We start from the raw sequence: 22,607 nt of genomic DNA on the forward strand, positions 1-22,607 counted from the left end.
GATTTTTAACCAGTTGGACAAAGCAAGATGACTGGGCAGCAAATATAACTATTTAAAACACTTTTAAGAGAGACACAGGTGCTTACAGCCACAAAATCATTCAGCAGCAGCAGCAGCTTATAACGAGTACATCAAAGCCTACACATGAATACTTCACAATGCAGTGCTGAAGAGACCTGCAAAGGCACTGTTACCAGGTTCTTTTATTTAACAACTCCAAGGATTTTGTGACATACATCAGCTTCACAAAAGAAGTTAAAAGTTCTCGCTTTAGTAGTACACAAAACAGCTTTAAAACTCAAAGTCTAACAAGAAGTGGAAGTGTAGTTCAGGAAAGTGCACTTAAAAGCTGAATGCCAGCAATTTTAAAATCGTTTTTATGCTCTTTAGTACTAGGTGATGCCTCAGTCACAACTTTAGCCATACACACACTCTTCTTGATTTCCTTTCAAAATAAGCACTGTGGAACAGTAACACAGCAGCCACCCTTGGTGCTTAACTCATATTCACTCAAGTCACAAACATGATTGTGGCTGCTGGGTTACCAAAACCACAGCAACTCCAAGGGGTACGTGATGTGTGCGAGCATGTGTATATTTTATATATATTTCTCATATATAAAAATACACTATATAGTATAAAAAACTCCAGATAAACTCTTATTCTCACAGTAGCAAATATATCAACTTATTTCCACAGTACTTGGTTTTACTAACTGGGACACCCAGAATGATTAGAAACTTTTTCCTCCAACGCTGGTGCTCACAGAGCCCCCTGCCACACAGAGGGCAGCCAAAGCATTAATTATATTAAGTATACACCTCAGGGCCCTTTGAGTCCGCAGACAAACAAAACTACCTGGTTTTTCTTTCAATGACCACAACCACTAGGGGCTTCTTAGTACCTTGGGACAGACGGTCTCTCCAGCAGCTGATCCTAGAAGGCCTGTGCTCCAGTCCCTCAGCATGCAGAAGGACAAGCTGTAAAAATCCACTGCGGTTTTTGCCTGGAAGGGAAGTGTCAACCCCTTACCTTGCCCTCTTCCTGCCACAGGCAGCACGTACATGCCTGCCTACTGCAGCAAGGGCTTTCCTGATTCCAGCAAAGGTCACGTTGCACACCGCACACCCTGAACAAAGGCGAAGGATATCCCATTCCCAGATAGTCACATCTTTCACCTCCTTTGAATAGTGGATAGTGGCTGAAAATAACCCCAAACTTGGGTTTAGTTGTGCATAAACTACATATACCAGGCAAAGTCAGCTTAGCAGGGTGCACCAATCTCATATCGACCATGAGAAAGGATAAAATAACTAGCTCTAGAGACAAAAACGTTACATTTAAACAAAAACCTGTTTGGTATCTTGAGTATGAAGAACCAGGTTTGTTAAGGCCATTAGGAGGCAAGTATCACAGGCCCTAAGTCATCCACCAGAGATGTTATGCCAGCTCTAGAGCCACTGGGGTCTGCCGTTTGCCTTTGCCTCATCTCTCCCTTCAGCTTTGCTGTGCTGCAATACAAGCGCGTGCAGACCCTCTGCCAAAACCCCCTGCAGCACTTCTCAGCCTGGAGACTGGGGGTAAACCAACAACACATGAACGCATTTCCTTCTATTTTTAATTTACCTGATCACTTCTGCCCACACTGGATCTGCTGATGCCCGGCCTCCTCCCTGTGTGTCCAACAGCCCCCACCTCTCTTCCTGGGCCCTGGAGCCAATCCCCAGTGCCATACGCATCGTTAACCCTTCCCGCTGCTTTCCCACTGGGAAGGCAAGGCTTTGGCAAGGACCAGCCACATTTAGGACCATGGTTTTACTCTCATTTTGTGTCCACCCCACTGCTCCATTTGTCATCTCACTCTGTTCCAAGAGCTCTTCAGGCAGGTAACAGCTCTGAAGGACACTGAAAAGGCAGCTCATAAGCATGCACAGAGGGGGGGGAAAAAAGGAAAAAGACAGTTAACCTGAGTGTCAGAAATGCTACAAAAATTGGCAAGTGCTTCTTGCAGCCTTTGGCACCAAACAGGTGAGAAGAGCAGTAATAAAGCCTGGAAAGTCCTGTATTGAAACATTTCTACTCTATCTCCTAAGGGCTTAACTTCTAAGCCTGGAAAAGGCACACTGAAGCAGGCACAGCTGGAATATTCCACTTACACCCTGTGAGAAATGAAACTGAGCAAGATGAAGGTTGTACAGATGGTGTACAGATGGCTATGAGCAACTTTCGGATTCCGGGGCTAAGGGAAGCAATCTCACATACATCCTAGTCGGCATTTTATCCAACTGACCGTCACCAAAGGAGTCATGTGATTTGTTTTCAATGTGTTTTCAGTGAATATTGTAAGGGATCAAATCCCCCCCTAAGAAATCTCAGGATCACAGATCTCCTGTATATCCAGCAGGAGGCTTTGGGGGAAAAAAAGCTCACAACCCTGAATATTTCACTTCACCTGTGATGGGGGGGACATGAGGACACCCGGCCACAAACAGTGATGTCCTCCACATACAAACACCCAGCTACCTACTCCTCAGCCTCCACTGGAGCAGGACAGAAAGGTGAGACAAGCTGAGGAACCACCTCCTTCCGTGTCCTCGTGAAGATGGCTGTGGAACCCAGGCAGACGGGCTGGGCTGTCCTGAGGGGCGTGGGCTCTGCAGACGGTGTCCGTGGCTCATGACAAGCTGCGAGGCAGCGGAGCTGTCCCACCTACGCACAGCACCAACTTCCACACCACAGGAAGGAAACTCTTGTGCTCAGCAGTGTTCACACCTCCTCCCATCACCTGAGGCACCTCCTGGGGTCCCTCACACCTCCGAGGTCCTGGGCAGAGGGGACCCATAAGGCTCCTGCCCGTAAGGCTCCGTGGGGTGAAAAGCAGCTCAGTGGTCCGGCAGCCACCAGCTCCTGCTGGAACACAGCTGGGGCAGGAAGCTCATCCAAAGCTCAGTGCATTTAGCAAACCTTAAAAGAGCATTAGGTTACAGTCATTTCATAAAACTACTGTGGTAAAAAAACCCCCCATGTTTGAGAGAACATACATTTTCTTGAAAATAAAATCCAAGATGAAAACAGACACAAATCCCACTTCGTAATCAAATCAATCCAATGGCTGCACCTCACAGTGAACTCTCCAAGTCATCTGAAACACTCCAGATGTGCCCAAGGATGACAACTCTTCCAGTGTGCTGAGGAGTCTCCCAAGTGCTGCAATTCCAGCCGTGTACCTGCTGGCTCACCCCTACATTCAGGCTTCTCACAGATCAGTAAATTATCTACTTCTTTAGTTTTGACTCTACGTTTCCAGTTTGCTATTTTACATTAATGGCACTTACTATCAAAAAAAAAAAAAAATTAAAAAATGACCATTTAGGCATACCAAAAAAACCATCTGCCTTTCATCTCTGCAGCTGCATAGAAGTCTGCAAGGTCCCAAGCCATAGCTGTGCTCTGGAATTCTAGGCCACAGCCCCATGAGGATGTGGTTGCTTTATTTTTATGATTAATAAAGGTAGTTTTCACCTAGGAAGCAAAGACTTGACTATTTCCAGCATATAATCTGGATTTTAGTATGTCTTGGTTCTTAGGTCTGCTGAGACACAAAGAAGCACCACAGTTCATTAGCCCCCTGTACACATGAAAAACATTTCCCATGTGCTCCCTGCCTCTTCTGCTCCACACGGGCACAGGGCAGAGGGATGGAAAGGCAACACCACAGTGCAGAATGACAGTATGTCCCAGGGCCCCAAGTCAGTGACAGGGACTCATATCCAATTCCTTGTTTCATTCTGGGAGCCATCTGCCCTAAGAAAACAATGCTCCTGCTTTGTTTCTCTTTTTCTCAAAAAGATCCCAATCAGAATTAGCCATCATTTGCAATCCGATCGTGCACGCAGGCCACTGCCTCCTCAACCTGAACAAGCTGTACAACCCAGGGCCCTGGCATTTCAACCACATAAATTACTCCACTAAACCTTTATTAAGGGACTTGAAGAGGTGGAGTGGGGGGAACCCATTGGAAGCCTTTACTGTTTGGAAGGAAACGGAGCTGCTCCAAAGGGATCTAACTCCAGCGCCTGCTGTGGTTGGCTCTGTGTACTCTGCACGACCAGCTCTGTGAAGGGCACCGCACCAAAGTCATCTGTTTTCAGCCCGTCCCCACCGTGAACGGCCCCGTGAAAGGAGCTCTGCCTTGGCCTGCCAGCCATGGTGCCATGGTCCCCGCAGCTGTCCCCAAAGCCCTGGTGCTGGGCATGGCGCATCAGGTCTGGCGGGTGGAAGGGTTTGGCTCCGAAAGGATCCAGCAGAGTCTCATCTGCCTGCAGAGGGTTGGCTCGATCCTTGCTGTCAGTCAAGGCCACACTGATGTTCTCCTTGGAGTCCGAGATGGTCAGGAACTCATTGCTGCTCTGGGAGTCCCTGCGGCCGGCCTTCCTGTGCCGGCGGGCGCGCTCTGGGGTGCGGTAGCTGGGTTTCAGCCCCTTCTTGGTGGTGGTGGGGGTGCCGTGATGGCGCTTGCCATTGTTCTTGGACACCTCCTGCTTCATGCGCCTCTGGCGGGAAGACAGCTTCTGCAGGTTCCGCTGCTGCTTCACCTTCTGCTGCTGCTGCTGGCTCCCTGTGATCTCCTCAAACGGAACCAGCCCAAACAGGTCCTCTCTGCTCCCAGCAGACTTGGGGAGAAGGGACGGCTGAAACGGGGTGCAGCCAAAGATATCCACGCTCCGTGGAGAGGTGGGGGAGAGCAGAGGCTCCATCCCCGACCCCTGCCCATCTTGCTGGGGCACCTTTTTGCTGAAGGGAGCCTTTGTGAAAACATCAAAGTCATCCTGCTCTTGGCCCTGAGAAGAAACATCTTTCTCCATCTTCTCTCTTGCCTGAGGCTGCAGAGTGAAAAAGGGCACAGCTCCAAACACATCAAATTCTTGGCCAGGGTTGATCAGAGTGCTTGGCACCTCAGGCAGGGACATAGGCACTGAACTGGGCTCTGTGATTTCACTGCTGCCCACACCATCTCTGAACCGAGTGCTCAGGAGCCCTTCCACACATTTTTGCTTGGTACGGTCACAATCAGAATCAGAGCTCTGTTTTTCCTCCTCCTCTTCCTCCACCTCTTCCTCAGAATCCATGAGGAGAGGTCGGTGGCCTAAATTCTCCGGTTCTGTATCGTTGTCATCATTGAAGTCTCCGTTCTCTCCATGCAAGACTTCTTCATCCTCCTGTTCTTCTTCTTCCTCACTGCTCTTGGGAGAAGGAGGATCAGATTCAAAATCACTCTCTGACTCCTCACCACCTTTTGTCACGTGTGCCTCTGCACTTTTCCTCCCTGGCCGGGGATCTCTAAATGCATGGCTCAGTTTTCCAGCCTTTGTTGGGGTCCCTAAGATATTTCCTGGATTGCTGGCTGAGTTATCCACTTGTTTTCCAGAGGAACCTGCAGGTCCAAAGAAAAAAGCAAAAGAAAACTTAAAACATACAAAGGCAAAATTTACTCCACACACCCCACAGCCACACATCCCAGGAGCTATGCAAACATATATCCTGTACTTACGGAGTGAAATAAACTAAAAATCAGATCTGATAGTTCAAACAACACTTATAAAATCAACAGTCAGAGCTGCCAACTTTACTTCTTGAGCACAAGGGGCCTGGAAATACAGTACCAACATTTTTGGGGCACGGAGAAGGGGCTAATGGACACAGCTGATCTCTGGAGACAGCTTTTCGAAACCAGTCATTATACAGCTACAGCAGGATTTAAACACTTTACTTTTCTATATTATTTTTTTTTAAGCAGACAAGCTATTTTGGGGTGTGCTTCTACTTTGATAGTCTGCTCTGACAAACAACAATCTAGTCATGAGAGCAGCTCCTTCTAACTCCCACAGCAACCGAGGTACAAAGAGCTCTTGCTTTACCTGAAGTTTGAGAAAAATGCTTTCTGCTTTTTGTCTAAGTGCAATCTGTCAGCTCAGCTTCTCTATGGCAAGGAAATTTATCTACTCATTTTCCTCTGCCTGCTTCCTCCCCCCTATTCACTGACAACTAGAACTGAACGAACAATTCACTCATGAGTCTTCTGTGGTGTGGTTGCCTTGGGAACACTGGAAGCAGTAAAAATTTTGCAGCAGCACAAAAAAAGAGATGGCAAGAGCAGGCAGAGCAGGGGAGGCTGCATAGTGGCACTGGCACAGCTGTCGTCACTTCGCAAGCCCAGTTTCTCCCTGTGTCAGAGCCCCGTGCTGTGGGGAGATGTTTTCAGAAGTGTAACTGCCTTGGATTTCTACTGGAAGAGAAGGAGCAGCAGGAAAATAAAAACACCTCAGTCTCCACTGGGTAAAGCACATTTGCCCTTGAGATGTCCTCTTCTCTTGGCCACAGATAAGGTGCATAATGTTACATGTAACACCAACAACAGCAGTGAGAAGTCACTTCCCGGCAGGCACAGAGCCACTGCCCAAAACCTGTGTGCCACTCTGCCCAGGGAGGCTGTCACAGGCACCCTGGCACCGGGGATGAGCTTCTCACACCTCCAGCATCTGACACCAGCTGGGGCTGGGGCTCCTCCTGTTCAAGCAGTTATTAGAGTACTCTACCCAGAGCACTGCACTGGAGCCCTGACCTCACTCAACCAAAACGAATGTCTTCCACTTAGGGCTTTGTTACCCAAACACTGACATTTAACGCACTCCATGTGTTCAATGGATTGAAAAAGCTAGGGAGGGCTGCAGGCATCCACTACTTCTCAAAAAAATGTCTTCAGCCAGAATCCAGATCATAACTCTTGTTCTTGCAATATACAAAATATTTTCCCAGCTAATTCCTTCTTTCACAAGGAAACTAGCAACTTCCAGGCCAAGTCGGATTCTTTTCTTTCTATGCTCCAGTTTTACAAGAGCCATTTCTTCCATTTTTAAAGGGAATTAACAGCTGATTTCCTCATCCACCAGCTTCCTCACCCCTCTGCAGTTACACTTAAAATAATCAAAATTCAGCAGCAATACAATTTATGTATGGATTTAAGAACAGGATGACCAGAATGACTAAAAACATCAGGTGATTAGGGCTTTGAGCTGTTTCTTCTTGCCTTCTGGTGTCAGATTGCTTCTTATCTATTGTAATTTTAAATGCTACATATTTGCTTTAGCCACTAAATTAGAATCTGGATTATTTTGCTGCTTACTTTAGATTTCCCAAAGGTACAGCCTTCACATTGCACTATATAACCCTCTATCCTCCAAATCCTACTGTTTCCAATATTTACTGGAACACTAATGTTAGCATAAATGCAAATAGATTTAAAAGAAGAAAAAGGGACTATTTCTAGGCTAGATGTTAACACCACTTACACAACAAAAGGCCCAAACCTTTTCTCTATGTCCATATCCACAAGAGTTTACAGTCCCAAGGAATGGTTAGACTTTGCACTTAATCTCAATATGCAGTTAACAACTCATACAGCTTTTTTTTTTTTTTTTCAAGGAAGAACTGAACCACAGTGTTATCTGATATACCTGACTTCCCAAAAGGTTTAAATATTATTTGTTAAGTGCTGCCACAGAAAACAAACTGTAACGGGCACTGATGAGACAGAACACCCAACCTCTACCAAGAGCAGCTGAGCTGCTGAAGGGGCCATCTGAGGCACACGAGGTGCAGCTCTCAGCCCCAGACCTCTTCAGACAGATGGTACAGCAAAGAGGACGTTTCCCACAGCACACTCCATGGGCTGGCACTGGCACCCCAGCTGCTCCAGCATCCCAACAGACCTGCCCGTTATTCAGAACTGTGATTCTTGCTGGCCACACACAGCCAATGATCTTGAGAATCGGGCATCAAGACAAGCCAGCCTTTCAGGAGTCTGTATTAACACCCTAGGCTTCCTCTCTTGAGTCTAACAACTAGAATCTCCAGAGGAACTCGGATGAAGCCAGGAACAATTCACTGAGCAATCCCTCTTGCTGGAGACATGCATCCACAGCAACACAGAAGCCAGATGTTTTCCCCCTGTATTTGGAGCTCTGAACCACTCTTCAAGGAAATGCTGAGCACCTTCCTGGCTGACAGAGGCAGACACAGGGGAAGTGCTTGAATAGCCAACGAGAATAGTGAAAGTCTGATGTACTTGTTCATTTTTACTTTGCCCACAGCAGTCTGTCCTGGCCCCAGTCAGTTCTGTGGGCTCTTGCTCCACTGAGGGCAATGCCACGGCACGCTAGATGCAGCACACACCACCAGCCTTTGTGCTGGCAGGAATGAGGCAGCCTTCAGAAAAGGGAAGCTTGAGGTGTGTATTTGTAAAGGTCTGCCCCTGCACATGAGAAAAGATGGTCCAAAATATCTCCATTTTGAGGCCACTCAAAGACACAGCAAGAAGACTTTTTCCTGTTCCAACACCATCACAGAACAGCCAATAACTGCATCTCAGCTCAGCAGTGGTTTCTGAACACGGTTTCCAAATTTCTAGCTCTTTAGCTGAGATTCCTCCATCTCCAGTCTCCTTGCCAGAGTATCAGTGTGACTTGCTTATTGCAGCAGGAAACCAGTGTCTAGGTATTGTGTAGACTGGGAATTATCCAACAGTGATTAGAAACTCAAAACCTCCACTAAGAGCTCACTATTATCAGAGTTGCAGAGCCAGCACACATGACCCTACCTCAACAATGTCACCTGGAAAGCAGGTGGCACGCATCAGATGATGCTGTGAGCAGCAACTGCTCCTGAAACGTGGGTTTGAAGAAAACACTTTTACTCCAAGGAGTATTACCAGAAAGGTCACGTCGCTGCTCTGAAACTGGAATGTGTTAGGAAAGAGCAAGTATTTTGCTTTATCCTTCCATGTGTGTTGAGGTGTTAGAAACAACTAGACCTACCTGCTCTGAGCAGAAACTACTCTAAGATACTCATTTTACACACTTTTAGCCCTACCTGGCCAACCCAGGGGGAACAATCCATCTCTGCACCCACCTTTGCAGCTGCAGTGGCTTCAAGTTAGCCCCAGGAACATGGATAAAAACTGCATCAGGCAAGAATCAAAACCAAACCAAAAATAACCTCCCTAGAACTATCATTTTTTAAACTAAGCTAGGATAGTTTGGTTTTCTACGCTACAGTTGCCCCTGTTTCACTGCTAATGAAGTTAGCAAATGAAATAGAGAGCACTACACACAGAAACAATCCCCCAAAAGGGAAAAGCCCCTGCTTAATGACAGTTGAATGCTTTGGCCAAACAGATTTCCAAACTGAAGTGTCGTGTCATGTCCATTTCGTGCAATCTTGTCAGGCTACACTGCTGCAGAGACGTTCAGATACATATTTATATGGCAATGCTGCACACTGGTGAGCAACATCTGTTTGCAATGTGCTGTTCAGATTACCACACTTCTAATCAGGTTTGCAGCTTGTAGGGAACAATTGCTCTTTGCTCAAATGCGAGCCAGGTGGAACATCTTTAATCATATAAGAAGATCCCAATCTTCAAGGAAATTTTCTGTTCTGATGTTCTTTTTTGAGACACAGGATTATAAGAGGATGAATTCCCTCTAACAACTGCAGTAATTACATGCCTTCTGCTGGTCCCCCATTTTAGGGTATTGCGGGGGTGGCCCAAGAGTGGGGCATAAGAGCTTTAAGCTCCCTTGGAATTGGGAACATACTGCCACCATCATTTCATAACAATTTGCCACATGTCAGCCCAAGGATTACCGGCGGGCTGCAACTAAATCTGCACCAGTTCTCTGACAACAGCCAGGGCAGCAGCTGCTCAACACTGTAATGGATTTACACGTCTCATCACCTCTATGTTCAAGAGCAACAGAAATGGAAGAACACCACCACACTTGTGCCTGGCAGCTACTGACGACATTCTTTTAAATAATTAATCCAGAGATTAAAGTGCAATACAAAAAAAATACTGCAACGTGCCTATGACTGCTCCAAGATGTGAAAAAACTTTTTAAAAATCAGAAGACCAATTTGGACAGAAAAAGCAGACCCTTGGCAGAGCCCAGACACACCATTTATACCTAGGATGGGTGAACAATTTCAGGTTACTTAGGAAGTGATACCTAGAACAGCTGAAGCTTAAGATGATCTTGATACAGGGAAATACCCTGAATCTGCATTCAGCAAGCACTACAAATATCTGAAGTTACAGCCAAGAAGATATAGAGTGACATCAGCAAAACTGTCAGTGAGTACAAATATTGATAAGAACTTACTCTAGAGGTCAAGTTACCTAAACCTGAAACGCTGTTACCACAGCCAGATCACTGCACAGGTCTGGGCATCTTTAAACAATCAACATCAGCTGTCAAAGAAACACGAACTGTTGGCAGGAGCACTTTTCAAGTTGTAAAAGCGGCTCAAGTCTTTTTTGTTTCTTCTGGTCTGGTATTCATAATTTTTTCTTAAATTCTAGTGAGCTGTGTCTCACTTAAAGGCCCAGACTGCACAGTGGTGCCAGGGCTCCACAGCCGTGGTACAGAACTTGCAGTGGCTTGAAACCCTGTTAGAAGCAGTACACAAAAAAACAATGGAAGGAATAATCAACCCCCATGCCTGTTCCTGCCAGAACATCATACGTTTCCGCTGTGACGTGGTGCACACCCAGCAGCACCTACTGCAGCAGGGGATTCTCAGGGGTGTGTCCAAGGCTCCAGATGATTCCCATGGCACTGCTGTCTGGCACACAGCCAGCTGGTTTTCTACAAGATCCACATAGCTGGGACAGTACACACCACACCACAAAGCCCCTCTTATTCCAAGACAGACACCTGCAGCGACCATTTGAAGACACCACCGCATCACCGAGTGTGGGAAGCCTGGAAGTCACAAGGAAGCTGCTACAGAACTGGACTCATTTTTATTCAGTCTCTGCACAGAGAACAGGTCTGCAGTGGCTCAGAAGGGGTTACCCCATGGAGGCTACAAAAACCAAGTGACTTGATCACGTCTACAGCACACATGATGTGTACCAACATTCAACAGAACTGTTAATGAGATGACCTGAACCAGAACCCTATCCCAAGATCCAAGCCAGGAGACAGCTCACAGAGATTCCCCACAAGCACACCAAATGCCTGAAACAGCTTCAGGCAACATTTCCCAACACCTCCACTTCGCACACAGCCCATCCATATAATTTTGAGTGTTACCTCAATGCTTGTATTCCTTCTGGGAATCACAGTATTGAGCTGAGGGAAGCAAAAGGCCATCCTAGCCTGGCTTCATCCCACAGACGTTAGTGTGAATAAAGGCAAGATGACCAAAGGCACCAAGTACAACTCACCAGCAAACTATACTATATTCACGACATTTCCTTCTTACATTTGAAAGCAGCACAAGATGTGTTTCTCCTGAGCTTCTGAAACACTTGATAGTAACCAAGGGGATTACAACACAAGCTGGTTAACACAGACTTGAATCAAAAACTTCCATTCCAAAATGCTGACCACAGGAGATGTTTTTTTCCACTGTCACCATCCAGTTTTGGGCATTCCAGAACCAGGATCTGTTTTCCGCATGTGAAGTGCCTAAGTGCCCCAGTGCTGGCCATTCAATTGTGCTGTCTTCTCTCTTTTATTAAGAAGTTTGCAATATCAGGTTTGTTTCTATCAGATCAAGCACTGGAATTCTTTTCCAGGGCCGAGTTTCTTTTCCAGTCATCTCAGGTCTTAGGGCACTACCATTTTCCACAAAAATTCAGGCATAAAGTAGTGTGTGTAGCAAATTTACTTGTGAGAATGCTTTTAATAGGATACACACCAAGGGTGAGAGACATCAAGAACTTCCACAGTGCTTCCCTATTTCCCAGATAGAGAGGAACCCAATACCCATTAGTTCATTTCACACCTCCTTCCGTCTGTGCATGCCAAGGGACACATGTTGCTGCTGGCTCTCCATTCCCACCGGACAAGAATAAGCACAGAAGGTCTAACAGACAAGCAGCTATAGTCCATCCAATTCCAGGTTCCTTTTCCTGGTGATCCTTGTAGCAGTGCCAGCCTGAAATGCACTCGCAGCTCCACAGAGAATATCCCAAGTCACAGCAGCCCATAGACTTTCCCAGCGATGACTGAAGGTTTCCAATTCCAGCCTCTGCTGCTCCCTTGCCTCACCTTCCCAGACACACATTAACATACCTGGTGACACTTACGTTGCCAGATGACCAGCACTTGATGTTGGTAAGTCAAAAGACAACACACGATATTCATCATCTTGCAGCTCTCTCTCAAAAGGTGACAGGAACCAGTTTATTACTGAGTGCAGAGCTGCTTTCAGCAGAGAACCCTTAAGCCTCCAGAACAGGAGGAATCCGCTGGGTGACTCTACTGAGCCACAGCCCTCATACACCATTTAGACATCAGACTGATGCCACAGCAAGGAAAACCAAGCAGAAAAGACCCAACCTTTGAGTTGGAACTGAGGCCAATACAGTAGAACACAACTTCAGTAAGAACTGTCACTTTTCAAGAAAGTCAATTTTATTTACTTTAAAGATCCTGTGTTTATAAGGTCAACATTTCATCTCATTGTAATTCAACAAGTCAGAATTCAGTAGCCAGAGCCCATGGCAAACAGTGCTAACAATCTTCACATTTGGCCCAAGACATGTTACAATAAGGAAATGAAGCTTGTGCTTTAACAAGATCCGAGAGTCTCTCTCGCAAATGCTGGAACCCCCTGTTCCACTTGCCGAGCAGTCACCTGACCTTGGATGCCCTGAGTAAGGGACACAGGTGGTTTACTTCTCAGTTACATGTTTCACAATCACGAGGAACAAACCAGAAAGAACATGTCACACAAGAGCATTAAGTACAAGCGGACATCAAAATATTAGGGAGGCACATTTGTCAAGCTTGCCCCAGAAAGCCCTCAGCTAGAAATTAAATATGTCCAAGTCTGTCCAACAGCTTTCTCCTTTTCTTAGATGTCTTGCGACACCTCTTTTCAAGACATTACAAAGATTCAGTGGGGAACACAAACCAGCTTTTAAAAGATAAATATTAACATTTAAAGATTTATTGTATCTGATTTGTTTACTAAGTGCAATTCACAGTTAACACATAACTAACAATACCTTCCTTGAAACCAAGCCAGTATTGACTCATTTAAATGCCAGTTACAAGTCCATAGGAAAAAAGGCCATTGAAAAATGGATGATTTTTTCCCAGTGCCACAGCTACCAGTTCACCATGTCTCAAACAGGCTGGTTTTTCAGTCACAACTGAATTTCTGGGGATTTTTCCTCCCCTTAACAGAAGCAGCTCCGTTTTTTTTTTCATTATGTCAAGAATGAGAGCTTGGATTTCAAGTAACAAAAATAAAGCACGTGATACAATACAGTGAGGACATTGGTTACAATCTAAAGCTATATTATAACCATCCCAAAACCAGCAACAGTCAAATGCATTTCCAAGATCTCAGGTGAGGAAAGCAATAAAATAATCTCTGGACACAAGGGCATGAATAGTTGGCAGGAGACTGAGTACCTGATGGTCCCCATTTTAAATGGAGTGTAAACTATTCCTCTTTGTTTTGCATGTGAATTCAGGCTCACCCATAAGTCAAAGCAACCTCTGGAATGAAGATGCCAGGGAAAACCCTTCCAAACAGCACCTATAGAGCAAACCCTTCTTCACTTAAATGGCTTTCACATGGCACTGAACTACTGAACATGAACAAGGTGACAGAAAGCAAACTTGTCCTGAGTGAGCGGAACACCACCACAAACTAGGAACACAGTCCTAGACCAAGCAGAATGATTTCAGGTCTAGGGACAGGAAGCAGCCGAGGGCGCAGAGGGATTTTTACCAAAGGCTTTGCAGAACACAACAGCGTTACCCTGTCCACCCTTCACCACGTGGAGCACTCGTGAGTGCTATGCAGCCCTAGCGGAGCACCTCCAAGAACAAGATCAAAGTGAAAGAAAACACAGATACTAACTTAGGTTGACCCCAGTTGATTTATTTTAAGGCACATTACCTGAGTTTTTGAACTTCCGTAAGAACAGTCTGAATGAGTCATACTAAGGCACCTTCACCACACAAGAACTCGCAGCAAAACCTAAGTGGCTTCAGAAGTGACTGATGCTCCTTTTACCATTCAACTACCACACAGGCTTTACTTTGTCAAAGGTACCAAAATCAATACTAAAGTGCTGATCCACCGAATGTTAAAACTGTTGCTTAAGTTGCAGGATGATGCAGTTTCCCACTCACAATGCCCACATAACACATTATTTTTACTTCCCTTCAAGGTAAACATAGTCAAAGCTGAACTGAAAAGCAATAATGAATGCCCACCCTCCCCATGTACAGAAAACATAAAATGTTGGGGTTTGACTCAACTTGTACCAAAACTGTGCATTAAATGCGTAGAAGCTTACTGTCTTCACTTGGCTGGAGAACTGAACTACAGAAACTGTGTGAGTCAGAAGCAGACTACAAGGAAGTAACAAAATTTGGCCTTAGCAAGGAATTCTCCTTCAGCAAAAGCACTTGTGGTTCTGCCCAGGTGACGCCCATTGCACTGGCCCAGCAGAACCACACCCTACACAGTCTGTCCCAAGGCTCCACAGGCACAAGGAGATGGATGCACAGGTGGTTTTAATTGGAGGTAATGAACACACTAACACATCCCTTCAACCCATGTGCTCTCAGGAGGCAGCCAAGCCCTTTGCCATTCTTTGATCACTGAACTGCTGTGCACACTTTAGCAGATACATACACCTATATGTATGTATGCATACAGCTATGAGGTAATCATGTCACAGATGGAACTTGCCTTGCTGAGAAATGAAAGGAACAGAACCAAACGGATCTTCAGGAGGACTTGTCTGTGGAGCAGCATGTGGCTCCACACTCTTATCTGAAGATGCTCTCCTGTCCACCAGCCTGTCTGTAAAAAACAAAATGAAACAGAACAAAAAATAACGTAAAGTAAAATAAAATAAAAATGGCAGGACTTACACCTATGCAAAGCTATGCACTGTACAGGGTGAGAGAGGAATATATTCTCTGGCAGGGGGTTCTGACAAAGAGAGGGTAGTAAGAAGCACAGCTCTGGCCTGCACAGTTGGTCTGGGCAGCTCCTTCCTACTGCACAGACTGGCAAGGAGACAGGCAGAGTGCCTGGGAGGTTCTGCACCCACACCTGTCCCTGCTGGAGCATCAGGGTGATCCTGAGCCTAACAACAGTCTTTGTGCAATGCTATGAAAGCCGGGCTGGGGGCTTTTTCCCTGTGAAAAAGCAGACTCACTTTGTTGGCTCCCAGTTCTGCCCAGATGATTAAGTGGTTACAGGAGCTGTTTAGGAAACCTACTTCTTCATAATGCTGTCAGAAATGCTGCATCAGATGTCACTTCTGGCCCATCCCTAACTGATGATCAAAGCAACACCAACAACAGAGAAACAACAAGAGCCAGGAGCTCCAATCTGTCACTCCATGTCACAGCTCTCCACAAAGGTGCTCAGTTCAGAAATCCATCCAATTGCACATGACCTTTTACTGAAACCAGCATCATTCTACTAGGAAAACACTCACCAAGTATAAGCAATGTATTCTGTCCTAGGAATTGGATTCCCTTTTACAAGAGAAGTGATTAATCACCCCAGCAGAACCCATCACTGCACACACCATTAAGCCCCTCAACACAGGCAATCTGATGGTAATGCCAGCCTGAGGAATTGTGACATCTTCATCCTCTAACAAACGCTGTGTATATTCACTTAGGTGTTACTGTCATAAACGTGTAAGCTTTAAAAATATTTGCCAGATTCAGAACCATCATTAATTTATGTATAAAGCATCAGTCCAACAATACAAACTAGGCTCCTGAAAAGAGGAAGAAAGGATTCATGTTTTGAACACTACTCAGCTCCACAAACTTACACACCACTGCATGTGAATTATAAAGTACAGGACAGCAGTTGGCTTTAGTAACAGAAAAATAGAACCACTGATCAAATCTACATCTGCAATTCTCTTTTCTCTAGATGGCAAAAAAGTTACTTAGTACTCAACAGCCTTTTTCCCTCATAAGCGATAACCTACAACTAAAGAGAACTCAGCCTTCAACCTTAATACATATCTAAGGAAATTCCAGTATTACGCAGTTAAAGACAATTTTATAGGTACAAGATTTAATTTTACAATAAATCTCCTGATCTCTCATTATTCCAGCCAAGTCTGAGAAAGTACCAGTGGACAACATGAACTATAATTATTTCTGCTTTGACTGCAGCAAAGGCATTAGCACTGCCAGGTATGCTCATATGATCTTTGGCACAAGACCCTCAGTATCAAAAAGCCAAGTTAAAAGGTCTCTGAAGGCTGTGACGTGTGCATCTACATGCACACACAGACACAAACCACCAGTGCTCCCCCTCCTCTGAGGGGCACCGAGCCCCAGGAGCTCAGAGCAGCTGTAAGGCAGCCCACCCATACAGACAAGGCTGCCATCTAGTGTGCTGCTGGCAAGGGAGTAACTCGGGGTTATTTCTGCATTTTCTCTGTGTGAGTGACTAAAATCCCTAATGCTGGTTAGAACTGAGCAGAGCTGCGCCATTGAGTTTAGTTTACTTTTCAGATACAGCCTATCAAGTGTGTTACCACATCCAGCTCTCCTGCGCACTGAATTACCTTGAAGACCTGAGCCCAAAACGTGCCTTGGTTATAATCTTCTTTGGTACTTGCATTTGGACAAAACTTGTGGCTTAACCAAATCAATCTCCCCAAACTTACACAAGTACTGCCAGCAGTCCAGCAGTTATGGATTCTGGAAGTGGACAGTGTTGAGCTCACCTCTGGTTCAAACTAACCTGCTCCAGATTCACGAGTGCATTATTTCAAAAGACTTAGGGCCACATTTGGAAGGAGCATGCTTACAGATGTTCAATTCTACTACTGAATCAAATCCTTAACTTGGATTTGGAAGGAACGCTTAATTTCAGCTAGCACATTAGCCATTCTTCCCAGCTAGCGGTGAGACATTTGACTGTAAAATGTGTGCAGGCTACATTCCCATCTCAGAAACAGGAGTCTGATTCGATCCACACAGGATACAAGGAAAAACTATCATCCAGAGTTTTGCAAACAAACCCACCCAGTCACTTTCCTAAAGGATTAACAGGTAACGTGCACGTCCAATAAGAAAAATACTCAACTGTAGGCAAAGGTAGTTTTTTTAAGTTACTTGAAATTCAACTTTACTGTACTTTTAATTGCAAGAAACTTGCTGATAGACAGCCAAGCATACACAATCTGTTTTTTAATATTGTCACATCTTCCAAGTCCCACTAATAAATCTGATCTCAACAAAACCAGTTATAGGAAGAGTAACTAACAAGCAGGTGTTCAGCAATTAAGAACACAAAGTAATTCCAAGTAAAAACCATGGAAATAACTGACTTCACGAGGAAAAAGTTTATTCAACTATTGCCATATCAGTACAATAAAGCAGCCCTTACATATAGCCACTCAAAAAGGACAGTACAAAACATTAACATAATGTAATAGATCACTTTTCTTTCAGGCATCTTCAAAGGACATATCAGACCCACAGAATCTTCTGCTCTGGTGTGCAAGAAAAAAGCTGGAAAGGAATAAAGCAAGCAGGCAAAATTCTCTTCCCATCTGACAACATATCTCTGCTGTTGAGAGCCTCTTGTCAGTGAAGGTGACACAAGCAGTGTGGAAGAGCTAAGGTATTACCATTTCTGCAGTAATTGAGCCAGTAACTACCAGTTTCAGACAGTGAGTTCCTAGTGCACACATTTTCAAAAAGGAGAAGGAAAGGAAGACAGGCCCAACTGTGCCCTCAAATGCTCAGAAAGAATGTTGTGTACACAGCCTGCACGGTCCTTGGACAAGCAGGACATGTTGGAACTGCTGAGCAACCACAGAGCCCTCATTTACTGGGAAGCAAAGTAAGCCTTCAAGCGTCCCTTACTTGATCTCAGCAGGTCAAATTCTCTGTCCAGCAGTTCCTCCTCTGTCAACTTGGAAAAATTGTCCTCTCCAAACGGATTCCAACCTGACATATCAGGTGGGTTACTGATGTTCTGCTTTGGGTAACTGGCAATCGCTTCAGCATCAGGAATACCTGACCTGTAGAGTCAGTTCAAGGAAGCAAATAAAGAGAAACATGACAGGATTGGGGATCAGGGTCAAAATCTGAGACATGCTTCATGATACCAAGTCCTACACCCAAGCAGCACACGTGCATTAAGAGCTCATCCCAAAAAATCGGAAGGCCAATTTAAGGGAAGCCTAGTAGGAAGCTATATAAATATATATCCTGGTTTCTAACATCAGTGAAGCTGGACAAATCTGTAGGGTTTTTTTAAATCAGAAAGGAAGGGGTTTTTTTTATTACATACACTGTTGTTCGGCAGAATTCATGAGAAAGCCATCATTTATTACCATTTATTAAGCAAAGGCAGGTCCAAGGGCCACTGCTGAGGGACCGCATCTCTTCTGAGGTGTACATCATGTTAAATACTCAGGTCACACCTCTGAGCACAGGCGTTAGCAGCCCTAGGACATCAATGCCAACTACAAAGCTGCTCTTAATAGGGTGTTTGAAACTGCTTTCAGATGCAGATAACCTCATTCAACATAGGCTATTGACCATCCCAAGCAAAGTGGTTAGCAGTCAGCTCCTGGAGTCTTGTCCATGAACAAGAAATACTGGAAGACAGATAGAAATTGTACCAGGCTCATCTGTTAACAAACTGTCTAACTTTGCTCCCAAAATATCCTTTACCACTGAACACCCACTGTCCAACTGCTCTAAGTAATCTCTTACTATCAAAGCAAGTAATTTCTGAGGAAAGGATTTGGCAGTGCTAACCACAATTAGTAATGCAAGCCACGAGTAATCCCCAGGCTCACCTGAGCCACAATTCTTACCTGTTTGTAGGGTAGGGAAGATCTGCCACTGTTCCACCATGCACTGGGAGTGACCTGGGGTAGGAGATTAAGGCCGGTGCAAAGTCTTGTGGAGAAGTGATATATTCAGGGGACTGCACCTGCTGTGCCCGCTGCTGAGCCAGCATCTGCTGCTGCAGGAGAGCCTGCTGGTACTGCTGCACCTGGGGAAACTGGGGCTGTGTTACCAGAACACACGGGCTGCCTTAATCTCTTCTGCTAAGTAACAGCGCTGCTCTTGCAGCCAAACACACCCACCACCGCCACCCTCCAGAACACACGGGCGCAGAGAAACCGCTCCAACAGGTCAGTGAGACTGGTTTTCTTTTCCAGTGTATTGCCACTTAGATTTTTGTAATTATTGCAACTCAGCTATATGCTACTGCAGCACTGCTAATTGTGTTTTCACCATGCTCTATTCTTAAATCTTAATACAAGATTTCAGGACAGTTTCTCCTCAATTTTTAAAAAATGGACTCTGGCAGTTAACTCTCTTGCTTTTCAAGTAAGAATTGGACGTCACTGTCTTCTGTCACTTTGTAATATAACATGTATTTGTTGCTGTGGCCAGTACTGGAAACTTTAACCAAGTATATTTCAAATAAGCACAGACCTTCTTAAGAAACTCAGGATAGATCCCATCCTATTATTAATACACAAGTGCACCTCCAGACAAGCTTTCATAACCTAGTTTGGGTTAACTTCCCACCAACTAAATACCATTTTAGATGCCCAACTGCACACTATTTACCATGCCCAGAGCTCAGTACAATTAGCCAGGCACTTCTCTTCCTGCATCTACACAAGAGATTTACAAGCACAGGCTATATTTTAAGACTGTACCATCTCTGTGACATACCATGGCAGGATACTGTGACTGGGCAGGTTGCTGCTGGTACACAGACTGCAGCAACAGCTGCTGCTGGACCATCTGCTGGTGCACTGCTTGGTGATACTGGAAAGACAAAAAACAGCTTTAAAAAGTCACGATGCCCCCTCAGAAATAAGCAGATATTTTAATTAATGCTTCTTCTGACTATCACATCTATGACTTCACAGCATTTTTCAATTAAGATATCACATAATCAAGAACCAGCTTGCAATTGAGTCACCGCATTTTAATCACTCTGTTTGGAAGCTTTTTCCTTCCCCCACTCCCCAGCCAATTCTTAACAACAACAACAAAAAAAATCAGACTACATATTCAGCACTGGTGCACATACAACCATCTACTGCAAGCACAACATCATCACCCATAATCACTCCTAACGTTTATCCCAAGCTCCTTTACACAAGGATAAAGCCTTTATTTAAGTCACACAGTGATGATGCAAAGCAAGATGGAATTCAGAGTCACACTGCAAGAACAACACAGCTCAAGGCAAGCAACTTTCTAGGACAAACATTACAGGGCCTGTGAAGGGACAAACCAATACTAAGAAGGGACAGAAGCTCTTTCAGCTGGAAAAGTACAGGCAGCAACGGCAGAAGTGTGGAACTGGCACATGATTCCAAGCGTTATAACCACCCACAATACGTCTCAGACACTTGTCTAACAGATCTGACTGTACCTGCTGGATATAAGCATCCTGCATGGCAGGCTGGTGCTGTTGGTGCTGCAAGTGGTGCAGCTGCTGCAGTCTCCAGTCTCCCTGCTGCAGCTGCTGGAGCACCCTGTGCTGCTGTGGGGTGGTCCCTTGGGACTGTGAGATGTCTTGGCCGTTCCCTGGGCGCGTGGTTCCTGTGACAGACAACACTACTGACATCCAGACCCCTCAGCTTCAGCCAGAGCTCTCCCTAGCAGTTTGACACCTCAAGCTGACACTGTCTGTGAACTTCTTTTCCCAGTCTGACAACCAGGACACCTGGCAGACACCACATTTACTTCTTTAAAAGTAATTCCAGGCCTGAAAATGAACCATTTCTACCTGCAAGATGCTGGAAGCTTCCTCTGGTCTCATGACAGCAAGCTGGGTTCCAGAGTTCTGCTTTACTAACACTTAAGTTACACACTGCAGGATCTCAAACCCTTACCTCAGAGCATAGAGCTTTTGTATGCATCCAACACAGACGTATTTTGCATTTTTTTCCCCTAAGGTAAGTATTAGCTCACTCATCAAACTCCCTTAAACAGAACACCTGATTAATTTTGCCATTCAATTGCTTTTGCAATCTTTTAAGAAACAGTTACTACCATAAATTTCTTTCTTGCACAACGTGGTTTATATTCCTGAAACGCCCAGGAATGATCTGTTCCTTGTCCTAACAGAAAAAGCTTTTCAAGTTGGATGTTATGTGGATCCCACCTAGTAAAAAGTACTTACACCTGGGACACAAACTTTCCCAGTGGCCTTTTGCTACTTCTCCAATACCATCCCTGAAGCTACTCTTCTGCAGCAGACACATAACAGCATGAAGTGCAATCAGAAAGTGTTCTAGGTATGAATGTCAACTATTTAAGTGAATATTTAGCAGAGCCATAACTCCTTCTGTATGAGAAAAAGAACAAGAATTTTTCGAAAACCCATTTAACTTGACTGAGTCTCCCCTAATTCCTCCTGCACTCGCAGTGCCATGTGGGATGAATCTGTCAGTCACGAGAAAAGTGACTTGCTTCCAGCCTACGAATACCACCAACATATTGGTGCTACCCTCATGACTTCTTGAGGCACAGGAGAATATTTTTCCTACTACAAAAAACCCAGTCTGATACAGAAGGGCTCTGTACTTTTTGTGAATTATTTGCAAGTCAAAACAAGCATGATCTTCTGTCTGCAGTGGGCAAGTTAATTCAAAAACCAGTGTTAAGCATAATGATTAAACACCTTCACTTCTCAATCTGCATTTAGTTTTTGTGGCACCTCAAATTTACACTTCACACATTGAAAGTCTTTCAGAAACGATGAAGATTTGGTTTTTGGTATATAAAAAAATAAGACAGATTAAAACTGAATTTTAACTGTTATCCCTAGTAGAGCAAGAAGAAGAATAAAGGCACAGTTCCTTCTTGGTTTGTTTTGGTCCATCCTTAGACTTTAAGTTACCTTTTTGCCCACGACTACTGAATTCCCCAGGAACTTGTACTTTGACAGGAGTTGCTGAGCTCTGGATCGCCAGAACACTGGAAGGGGCAGTGCTTGAATTGGCCTTTGGTCTTTGTCGTGGTGCAATTGAGGTTTCTGTTGGTCCAACAGCATCTGTTATTCTGAAAGGGCAATTTTTCCCATATAAGATACTTGATGAAAAGACAACTATTTCTACTTCAAATTACACATGGTACATCTCTCAATAGCTCAGTTATGTCTTAATCATGTGCTACTCTACTTCTGCACTGCACGTAAATATCTTAAAATTTGCTTCCTAAAACTCCAGTCCTGTGCATGAGTCCACAACCCTGTAATGAGAAACATGACTACTGTTCATATGTACAAGAAACACAAGAAAGGAAAACCTTACGTGCTAGGTCAAATTATTTCTACTTATACTAATTTCTTACGGTTTTGTTTCTATTTTTTGCAAACGGCGCTGATAATGACAGCTGAATATAAAAATATCCGAGTCACACGTGCTGGTAGGTTCAAACCCAAACAACTTTGATTAACAAGGAATGAAAGGGTAAAGGATTTATCCAGCACCAGCCTAAAGTGCATACACAGTCTATCATAGGAGAAAT

At 44.7% G+C, this 22,607-nt stretch overlaps 1 protein-coding gene across 4 annotated transcripts in view; it reads right to left on the bottom strand.

The window, feature by feature from the left end:
• Positions 1-28: 28 nt before the first annotated feature.
• BMP2K (BMP2 inducible kinase) overlaps positions 29-22,607 on the bottom strand; it is a 50,472-nt gene continuing 27,893 nt past the window's right edge. Inside the window, exons 10-16 of one of the 4 annotated variants that reach the window (XM_039550779.1) lie at positions 21,979-22,139; positions 20,506-20,675; positions 19,794-19,889; positions 18,917-19,098; positions 17,955-18,112; positions 14,788-14,901; positions 29-5,434 (exon numbers count right to left, since the gene is read on the bottom strand). In XM_039550779.1, coding sequence (XP_039406713.1) covers positions 4,026-5,434; positions 14,788-14,901; positions 17,955-18,112; positions 18,917-19,098; positions 19,794-19,889; positions 20,506-20,675; positions 21,979-22,139 — 2,290 coding nt within the window. In that variant the 3' untranslated portion in view covers positions 29-4,025. Of the gene's footprint in view, positions 5,435-14,787; positions 14,902-17,954; positions 18,113-18,916; positions 19,114-19,793; positions 19,890-20,505; positions 20,676-21,978; positions 22,140-22,607 lie in introns of all 4 variants that reach the window. The other 3 variants (XM_039550778.1, XM_039550776.1, XM_039550780.1) reach the window with 3 other exon arrangements.

This window comes from Corvus cornix, chromosome 4 (genome assembly GCF_000738735.6).
Source record: "Corvus cornix cornix isolate S_Up_H32 chromosome 4, ASM73873v5, whole genome shotgun sequence".
Classification (NCBI taxonomy): Eukaryota; Metazoa; Chordata; class Aves; order Passeriformes; family Corvidae; genus Corvus; species Corvus cornix.